We start from the raw sequence: 11111 nt of genomic DNA on the forward strand, positions 1-11111 counted from the left end.
TTCCCCTTTCTTCCGAGCCTTCTTCCGTTTCATGAATGAAGGACCACCAAGTCTTCAACAATGGAGCGAAAGAAATTTAGGAGAGTAGAAAAGAAGAAAAGAAAAAGTATCAATGCAGAGATTTAAAGTGATCCGGCAAAAGCACCTACATCCACTTCTGAAAACTATCAATCTATTCATTTTAATAGATTACAAGACCAAGAATACAAATAAGTGCCAAGAAACTCCCCTTCTATAGAGTGGTTAAATGTACTAAAAATTAACTAACTATAACTAATTTCTAGTTTTTAGTTTCTCACCTCTTGAACTGTGTTTTTAAACAATTCTTGAACTGTTTTTAAACAAATCCAGCAAGGAAGTTGAGTTCAAAATTATTTCTCCAACAAAGAAGAAAGAAGTATTAAAAGCAACAAATCTGAAAATCAACAGACCAAGAGAGATAAATTGAGAGATCTGTTAAAAAACCGACAAAGAGCACATCGAGGGAAGAACACGAAGAAAATTCGGTTGACAAAAAGCTTTTAGAGGTAAAAGATTTAAGGGCTTGAGATGAGGGATCTTGCAGAAGATAGAAGAAGTTAGAGTTTCAAAGGAATGTGAAGAAAGGCCAAGAAAGGACAGCGTAGGAAAGAGGAGCGTGAGAAAAATGAGTGTCAGAGAGATCAAAATCCAAATGAAGAAAGCTTTGAAAGGGAAAGAATTAATAGTTTGAAAGGAAAGAAGCTGCCAGGAGTTAAAAGAGTTGAGAAGGACAAAAGATGTTCTGAGAGGAGTAAAAGACGCTTACGATCGATATATTAAATTGATGTTTTCAAGTCATGGTGAATGGATATAATAAACCGATGATATAGAAACTCGGACCCCCAAACACTGAATTGAGTTTAAAACTTATCTCATCTCATGCCCCTTAAACAGACCCTTGGGATTACTTTTACAACAAGGTATTTACGATTACTATCAATTCATAAATCATAAACAAAAGGGTGTATTTTTTAACTCTTCAATAAATTTGCCTCTAATAGATTTCCATCCTCTTTATGGCCTCTAATCAATCAGACTCGAGCAATCCCAACCCAAAACCCATGCCTAGGAACTCTAATACCAAAATGGACCAAGCCTAAGAAATTAAAGTACACTGAACACCGCACATTTGCAATAAACATTGAAATTGACTTTCCACTAGTTCCTATACCCACCCCCCCACATACACATTGAACCGTGAACTGCGTACTTAAAACTGCAAATTATTATCTATTGCATTATTTAAAATTAACATATATTATGAAAGACAGCAGTTTTAACGTTGTAGAACACAGAGGCTCATAAATCAACTCTTCTCGCTACCGTGATATGAACCCCGGTTCTTGTCATATAGTTCTTCCAAAATTGAAACCAAAGCCAATTTAGACTGAACCATGCTTCTTAAAGAAGGAAATGACAGAATTGTAAACAATGTTGTTGGCGTCAACCCCCATGATGTAATCAGCATGGGCATAGTTCTGGATGAACTGGACGGCGAACTTGTCAACGTCATGAAGCTTGAAATGGTCGAGGAGGCGGTTGACGTCTTTCACATCAGAGAGGGCGTCTCGACCGCCATAGCTGATGAAAATGGCGAGGTCATGTGGAATGTTGGAGAGATTGTATAATGGGGGATTGATTTCTCCATAGTGCATCAAGTTGTAGTCTGTTCTCCCATAATTGTATTTTGCCAATACTCCACTTCTAACAGCTTTTCCAACCCAATCAAAACACACACATTTATTAACATTAATGTTTTCTATGTATAAATTTAAATCAAAACATCCCTTCTACCGAATTTGCCACAATGTGTGGTATTGCTTAATAATATGTATGGGCTTACTTTGGGCTAAGTGAACCATGTTCTTTGTCGATGTTGATTGAGGTTCGTTCTTCAGAAAGAGTTCAACGGTAGATGAATTGAGACAACAATTATGTCCTGCATTTTGTTAATTGAGTTGAATTTGTAAATAAATTATTAATAGGTCTCCAACATGCATCTCTCCTTCTATAATAATCTATTAATTATAACTTTTTCTTCCTAATTACTACATAGTGGTCTTACATATATTATTGTGAAGGATTTCATAATCAATCACTTCAAAACAAAGTTGTGAATTATTTTTTAAAGAGTTCTAAACTAATTCAAAGCGATATCAAACATGGTTTAAAGAGCCCAAAAAGTAGTTTTAACACTATTAAGAAAAGAAGTGATTTTTAGAAAGTCAAAAGGTCTACCAGTGAAAGCAGATAACAAATCGTAGCAATTGACTCCTGGGTGAGTGCACCAAACTTTCAGAAGTTCCCCCACTTCCTTCCTGATATTTGTAATATATTAAACAAAAAGAAAAAGAAAAAGAAAAAGAAAAAAGATTGCTATATGGTAAATTGAAAAAATGTTTTACAATTTTCCTATATTATATTTGTAAATAAGTTGTCCATGGGCTATATATATATATGGACAGAGCAAAATATCATTATCTATTATTTTAATTCTTACGTTTGGGATCTTTTCATAAAACTTCAATTTTTAGAATCTTAATGTACGATTATAAAGAAGAAGATACAAATTTCACTCCACAGCTTTAATTAACTTGAAAATTATTATTAATTTTCAATTTTTAAAATATAGTATAAATTCAACTTTTCTTTTTAAGTTCCATTTGTATATCAAAATATGTATATATAAACCATCATTTTGAAACACACATTTTCAAATATAACAAAATATTACTATTTAGGTGAAAATAGGTTTTTTTTTTTTTTTAGTTTTGCTATTCACAATAATTTTGAAGAGTATATAATTTTTTTTGTTATTATTTCTAAATACTGTAAAATGAATCAAAATATAACAAAATATACTATTATATGTATTTATTTGTATCATGTTAGACATAGATAGTAGTCTACATAGATAGTAGTCTAGAGTGGTTTATCTCACGCTAGATTAAGTTACTTTAAAAATATTTATAAATACTTTTAAAAGTTTTATCATTTAAATATTTTTCCTTTTATTTTAATAATTAAAAGCAAGAATTATGTTTTTTATTTATTAAGAAAGAAATTGAAAAGTAGGTATCGGGAAAAAGGAGAAATTACGTACCCTTTTGGATTGAACTCTGCAATACCCAACAGCCCGTAAACCTTCTGTAAATATTTTGTATACGTTAGATTTACGTAAGAAAAAAATATTTTTCAAGAAACTCATTTTTGTAAAAATTGTTTAAAATATATTTTAAAAATAATAGCTTTGAATAGTTTCCAAAAACTTTAATTTTTTTTTAAAATAACTTATTTTTTAAATTAAAATTTTGAAAATGTAATTAAAAACAAAATTGGCTAAAATTTAGAAAAACAATTGTATAAACAAAAAGTTAAAAAATATCCCAAAGGAAAGGTAAATAATATAGTAAATCTGTGCCTATAGTTTAAGCGAGATTGTTTTCCAAAAACTAACAAAATATTTATAAATATAGTAAAATGTTTCGTTCCCTCATAAACAAAATATTTACAAATATAATATAATGTTTATGTCTAATATTGATGGAGACTAAAACTAATAAACTACGATCATCTTCAATCCTCGGTAGGATGTGACATTTTTTATATTTAAGAATATTTAAAAGATACATATCACTTTAAACAATTGTCCATTTAAAAGTAGAAGAATGTAGTAGCATAGCATATACCTCGGGGAGAAGTGATCGGGCAGCAAGGACACCAATAGGGGTAGTCATGTGGCTGAGATATGCGATTGGGCTCAAGAATGCCACGGAATGCAATTGGTTCACCAACTTCCCTTCCGACAATGAGGCTAGTACTATTAGTGTTCCCTGTTCTCCTCGTAAACACACAAACCCTCTCATACTTCCATCTTTCAAACTTAATTTCTCAAAATGAATAATCTACTTTATTATATACTTCAAAAGGAAAAAAAAAAGAGAGAGAGAGAGAGAGAGAGAGGCTCACTAGTGAATGACCAACGTAGTGGATCTTCTGAGAAGTTTGTTGAAAAACATGGTCGAAAACTGCGGGAAGATCATAGAGTACCAGCTCGTCCCAAGACCAATTCCAGAAAGCTTGGTCGGTTGGGTTCAGCGTGGTATGTCGGCGGCTGAACCGAGTGCCTCGAGTATTTGCGATCCAAACATCGTACCCATCATCAGCAAGTATCATTGGCAGGTTTTGTTCCGGCGAATTCAATAGCCATGTTACTCCGTCCTGTCCAAATCAAAAGTAAAGTAAAGAAAAAGAAATGTCCGAACTTATTGAAAACGTCTTCTTTCATGAGATTATTATTAGTTATTATTTAATAAAAATTGATAAAACTAGCATCTAGATTAAATTAGAAATACAGGGACTTAAACTGGAATGAATATTCCTTTTTTTTTTGGCCAAAATAGAATTTAAATCCTATAATCATAAAATTGTTCATCAATTCTATTGTCAATAAAATTACTACGTTATTCCTTTGGCCTGCCTTTCATATATTTATATAATGTATGGGGGTGGGGTGGGGTGGGGTGGAGCAATAAACAAAAGATAGTGAACACTTTAATTTAAATTTTAGTAAATAAAACAAGAAAAAAACAGCAATGCTTTAATTATTGCACTAAAAAAAGGCACCAGTCTGAAAAAATTATCAAAAGAATGGTGCTGCTCAGTCATAATGCCTCGTGACACCAGCCTCTCAATGTGGAATACCATTATGCCACAATATATATCCCCCCAAAGTAATATAGTGGAAAAGATTAAGCAACTTAGTTTAACAACAACAACAACAATAATAATAATGTCACACGACACCCACAAACACAAACTTATCACAAAAAAGAAAAAAGTAACACTTTTTTTAAAGGCACTAAAAGAAAAATTAATTGGTTTACTAATAAAAGGTACTTAATTGGGATAATTTTCATGATGTTGTTTGGAAAAATCTAATTAACAAAAGTACCTCACATAACAATCATGTTCGAAGTGTATTTAAATTGCAATTTTGTTAGTGCCATGGTTAGAGGAGTTTTAATTTGATTTTATGAGTAGACAGCATAAACTAACTTAATTTCTTATTAGTCTATATATATAAATATATATATAAATATATATATATATATATATATATATATATATATATATATATATGTTTTAATCAATTGAAAAATGTTTAGATATAATAATATTTTTCCTAAGAGAAAACATACCACAAGCACACCATGCTGTATAATGACCGGCTGCTTCTTGCTTTTACCACCATTTCCACGACGACCTTCCGAGATTCTTTGCACGCTCAAAATGTATCCATCTTTCGTTGTAACCTATTTTATTATAATAATAGCTTAATATTACAGTTGGAGTTGGGGTTTTTTTTAAGGATTGTCAAATTCATATTTTATATGTTACCCTTCTATTCCATAATTATTATTTAATAAAATAGTGTTTACCATAATTTTTCGTTTTTCTTATTCCAGGTTTTAATTTTAGTTAGTTTTTATTTTATAAAACATTCCTAAAAAAAAGTGAATATTAAAATTAATTACAATATTGGGGGAATTGTGAAAAAATGAGAACGTGGACAAAATATTATTATTAATTAATTGTGGTGGGTTTTTGTCAATAGTTTGTAAAAGAAATTTCATTTCTAGAAAGAAAAAGAAAAAGAAAAAGAAAGGTGTTGATATAAATGGAGAATAATGTGTGCCATACCCATACCCATCTTTTTCTATATATATTATCGTGTTTGAATTAAAAATAGATAATATCGTATTTTGGAAAAAAAAAATAGAGGGAATAATGATCTTATTTACTATTTAGGACCAACACATTTTAACTCGAGTCCTCAATACATATATAACAGTGTTAGATAGTCCTATGTACATACATAATTGAACTAAGTTGTTATCCTCCATTGTACCTAAACGATACTCAATCAGTGAAAAGAAAATTCTTAAGACCAAGTTTTTGTTTAAAAATCATAACATCATTTTTTTAAATTAATTTGATAAAAAGGTTTAAATTAAATTTTGAATTCTTTCAAATGGATTTTCAATTTCTTAGAAGAAAAAAATATTAAACTCCAAATCTATCCTAAATACAGAACACCAATAAATCTAAAAAAAAAAACAATTAAAAAAAACGATATTTTAAGGGGTAAAAAATGAAGTTGAGGGATAATGAAAAAAAAAAAAAAAAGTTAGTGCTTATAAATTTAGCTTCTAAAAATAAGAAAATTAAAACCGAAATTTCGAAGATTAAGCCTATTGCTTCTAATTTTTTAAAACTTCTCTTTTCATTTTCTTTATTTTTTTTCTTATTATGATTTAAATGAAAAGAATCGGTAGGAAGCATATATGAATACAAGAAAATTGTAGTAAATGTTATATTTATAAGATAAATTTTAAAAATTAAAAAAAAAAAGTGATTATGAAAATTCTGAAAAATTGTTATAATTAAGAATGTTTGTACATGCATTGTTGTGGATAGAAAAGGTTAATTTCTACCTGAATTTCTTGGCACTTATAGCCATAAATGGTAACAGCAGAAGCACAGATGCCCAATTCCTCAGTGGGACCAATAACGACGCCGTGTCCTCCGACGCAACAACCACCTAGAACCACCGTGAGCACCATCGTCATCACAACAGAAAACCCCCTGAAGGAGGCCATTTCCACCGCCACCACTACTTCGATTTATTCCTTTATTTATCTCTCTATCTCTCTCTCTCTCTCTGTTTTAGCCTATTTATAGTGAGAAAGAGAGAGAGAGAGGGAGAACGAGGAGAGAGAGAGGGAGAACGAGGAGAGAGAAATTAAATAAAATTAAACGAAAGAAAAAGAAACAGAAGTGTGAACACAAAAAGGGGATGACGAGTAATGTATGTGAAAGCAAAGAAAAAAGTTTTGGAGAGGGGGTTTTAATGAGAGAGTGGGTCCCACCTTTGGATGAGGTGGCTGTTTTTGAGGCTAAAATGGATAAATTTCGGCGATTAAGATGGGAGAGCTTTCCATTTTTCCATTTTTCCATTTTTCCATTTTTCCCTTTGCATCATCATGAGTATGTTAATTTGGTATCGTCACTTTCCTAATTATTTTCTTGCCCATACTCTCTAAAGATAAGGATGTTTATATAATTACTTACGCATATTTTCTCATACTCCTCAATATTAAATATATTTCTCTATACATCCATATTTTAGGTCACAAAACACACTTTTAATTCTACTATTATTTCTTTACCAACAATTTAGCAATGGAGATGAGGATTCCATTGATTCATATTTGTATAACAAATCTCATTCTATTGTTAGAACTAAATGTCAATCGTTCTTGTGTTGTGACGAACCATTGTCGACAAAATTTGGTGCTAAACACAACCTCCCAACTTAAACGTGCACTCTTGAAAGAAGGAATGAAATTAAAAAAGAATTATTGGAAAGAAAGAGAAGAACGACCCACACCCACATCTTTTTGTAAACAGTTTTAGATCTAAATTTAATTTTAGCATATTTAAAAATATAACATCATAACTATAAAACAATTACAATATTTATAACTATCAAAACAATAATAATTATTACTATCATATTTCCTAGGAGTGTTAAAAGAATCGATAACTCAATCAACCCAAACTGTAAGGGTTGAGTTTGGTTAAATTTTGTATTGAGTTGGGTTGGGTTACAAAATTGGAGAAAAGAAAATATTTAAACCAAGTTTCTGAGTAATGTAAATAAGGGCCAGGTTGGTCAACCCAACTTGGTTAGGCATATGCATATATATATATATATATATATATATATATATATATATATATATATAACTAAAACGTCTTTCTGCAGCACACCTACACCCTTGAAGTTGAAGCCGCTTGCCTTGCACGCAGTCGCCCCATCCTTTTCAATCTTCAATTCAGCTTCCTCCCCTTCAGCCGTTATAGTCGACTGCCCTCCTCTCTGCTCACCCTTCAAGTTGACCTCCCCCTCTCCGTCGGTGTCCAATTACCCTTCAATCTATCTATATGTATGTATCTATATCTATATATACATATCAAGTCGGCCTCTCCCTCTCCGCTGGCGTCCGATTGCCCTTCAATCTATTAGTGTCTGATTGCCCTTCAATCTATCTATATGCATGTGTTTTGAGTTTGATTTGTAGTATAAACTTCATTCCCTTCTAACAGTTTTCAATCCTATTTCTTACTGTTTTCATGTTTTTCAATCTCTTTTTCATTTCGTCTTCGATTATTCATGCTTTTCAACACTCATTTGCTTCTCAATAATCTTGATTACATTCAAACTCTCCACACACCTCCTTAAAGATGATCAAGATTAAATTGTTACCAACTAAAGTTTAGGAACTAAAATTGTTACTTTTCAGTTAGAAAAAGAAAAAAAACCAAAATTATTTTTAACGTGAAATTCAAACTTCAACCGTAAAGTGATAGTAGGTTTTATTTTTAGAACATTTCCTATCTAATTAGACTTCATAGACCCTAATACCATTAAATAACATAACATTTTTATCTGTTCATTTATCTATTAAGGAAATGTAGAGGGAAATTAAATGTAGAGGGAAATGAAAATAGATCATATAAGAAAGTTGTTTATATAGTGTGCATGTATTGTTAGGGTAGTAAATAGTAATAATATCTTGACCAATTATTATGTTCATATTACACTTGATTTTATGTTAGCATGTGAAGAATATAGAAAGAGAATTTTTATTTAGTCATTAGATTTGATCATAACTTAACGCTCTTATCTCTAAATTGTTTTTTTTTTTAATATGTTATACTTTTATTTTAAAATTTTGATTTTGTTTCCCTTGTGCGCCTATGTTTCATGATTTATCCTTTCAATCTCCATGTTTTCATAGTAAATACTTCACTTTCAATATTTAAAGTCAACATCTATTAATTAAATTAAAATAATTAAACAAATTATAATCGATTAAGTTTCTATTGTTGGTAAGTATTAAAATTAATTTAATAATTTACTTTATGATGAGGGGTTTTTTAAAAAATATTACAAACCGACGAAATAATTATATTGTATAAAACAAGTTTGAAAATAGAAAAAACTTACGTATCCATTATGGAAAATATAAAAAATGTCTCATCAACGATGTCCGTAATAAATTTGGTATACGATTGTTTAGATTTGTTCGTTTATATTTGAATAGCCAAATCGATTTATTTTTTTCAAGATTTTTTTAGTACACGATCGTTTAGATTTGGCTAACCGATTTTTGTAATTCTTTTGATACAAGATCGTTTATTTTTTTATACTGAGATTTGGTTATCCTAATATAAACGATTTTTTTTCAGGATTCTTTATACACTATTTTTAGATTTTGATATTTTTTTATACACGATCGTTTAGATTTGGTTCGACGCTTTTTTCAAGTCTACACGATCTTGAACAACCATATAACAATTTGAAAAAAAAAAGAAGAAAAGAAGAAAGACGATGGAAAGAAATCAAAAGATGAAAGGGCAAAAAATGCCTAACTTCATAGATTTGTTACACATTTGTAAATATTTTTGTGGTTGGTTATATTTATAGAAATGTTTCTTACAACAATTATTTTAAATTAATTATAGACATCGACTTCAAAATTAAAAGTGAATATTCCATAAAAAGATTAAAGATGTAAAATTTGAAACTATAAATTAAATTGAAACAAAAATCAAATATGAGTAAAGTTGATAACTATTTTGTTTTTATTTTTTATTTTGAAAAAATGTGTTAGGTTTTCCATTTTAAGAAACCAAATTCGATGGTTTTGGTATTCTGCTTTTAGAAAATAAAAATTCAGAAAAATGTTTATATATCTATATGGTTTCTATTTTTAAAAATAAAAAAATTGAAAAAATATGTAGTGATTTAATTTTGTTTTATGTCTTATTATAATTCAAATACGTTTTAATTGTTGTAAAAACAAAGCAAAATCGAAGAATAGAAATCGAGAAAATATAATATTGAAATAAATAAAATATAATATATAAATAAAATAAAATAAATAAAAACTAGTAAATATAAAAGATTTTGAAAAGAATGTTGTTTAGATTTGGACCCAATCCAATCAAATTTAAACGTGTCTAACTAAATTAAATGATCATGCGCAGAGAATCGTGTAGATTTGACTATTCAAATCTAAACAATCATATACCAAACAAGACTCAAATCTAAACGATCGTGGTATCCAATATATTACGCATGTTGTTGATGACATGATTGATGAGACATTTTTAGTATTTTTTATTACGGATTTACGAAGTTTTTTTGTTTTTAAGAATTATTATATACAATGTAGATATTTTGTCGTTTTGTTATGTTTTTTAAAAGAAACCCAATATAGTATAGTAGGACATATAATACCAATAAAATCTCCCACTATCCTTAATTTACTTTTTCACAGCCCATTGTAGATTTTTCTCTAATTTAGATTGAGATATGAAGACATTTAAAAAGGATCTAAACCAAATGACTCATAAATGAGTCTCTATAAGATTTCATAAAAATTTTGGCAGAGTTTTTCCCTTGAAACTAACTAATTAACCACAGCTGAAAGTAGGAGCATACAGTTCCGCCAATATAATTGTTTACAATCAACTGCCCAGTGTGTCTTACTACACACCCTTCCATAAGATCCAGATCTCAAACAAATCTTAGATACAGATAGTTAAAATAATTTCAAAGTAGTTTACAAATAAACAATAAAGTTATATACAAGTTATTGTAGTCTTTTAGGTAGAATAATGAAGCCTTAACACATAAAATAGGAAGAAAACATGTAGAAAAATAAATAATTTGGTTAGGTTGCATATTATGATTACAAAAGAGTATTATCCCTATTTATTGCGTTATGCAGGCTTTCAGGAAAAAAGTAGAAGAATGGCCCGGTGACAAAACGTTAAACGAGGAGACAACGCAACCAACCAAGCGACTAACAAAATGGAGCTACGTGTTCCGAGAACTAGTAGACAAAAATAGTTGGCACGAATGTCAAAAAGGACATCTGCAGCACAATGCATTTTTATCAAAGAATTAAATGAAGCTCAGGCTATGTCATGTCCCATCACATCTCGCTTATAAA

The 11111-nt window shown here is 29.7% G+C and overlaps 1 protein-coding gene across 2 annotated transcripts; it reads right to left on the minus strand.

Annotated features, from left to right (window-relative positions):
• Positions 1-1228: 1228 nt before the first annotated feature.
• On the minus strand, positions 1229-6899 carry LOC103491778 (triacylglycerol lipase 2). Of its 2 annotated transcripts, none has more exons than XM_008451865.3 (8): positions 6519-6899; positions 5223-5336; positions 3991-4242; positions 3711-3854; positions 3125-3168; positions 2260-2339; positions 1865-1960; positions 1229-1732 (listed from the first exon to the last, which is right to left on the minus strand). In XM_008451865.3, exons 1-8 carry the CDS (start codon positions 6681-6683, stop codon positions 1404-1406), a joined length of 1224 nt encoding a protein of 407 aa, XP_008450087.2. In that variant the 5' UTR covers positions 6684-6899; the 3' UTR covers positions 1229-1403. The 2 variants fall into 2 exon arrangements, with proteins under 2 accessions (XP_008450087.2, XP_008450088.2); XM_008451866.3 differs by having other exon boundaries at positions 3125-3165; positions 6519-6897.
• Positions 6900-11111: the final 4212 nt, after the last annotated feature.

This window comes from Cucumis melo, chromosome 6, assembly GCF_025177605.1.
Source record: "Cucumis melo cultivar AY chromosome 6, USDA_Cmelo_AY_1.0, whole genome shotgun sequence".
Classification (NCBI taxonomy): Eukaryota; Viridiplantae; Streptophyta; class Magnoliopsida; order Cucurbitales; family Cucurbitaceae; genus Cucumis; species Cucumis melo.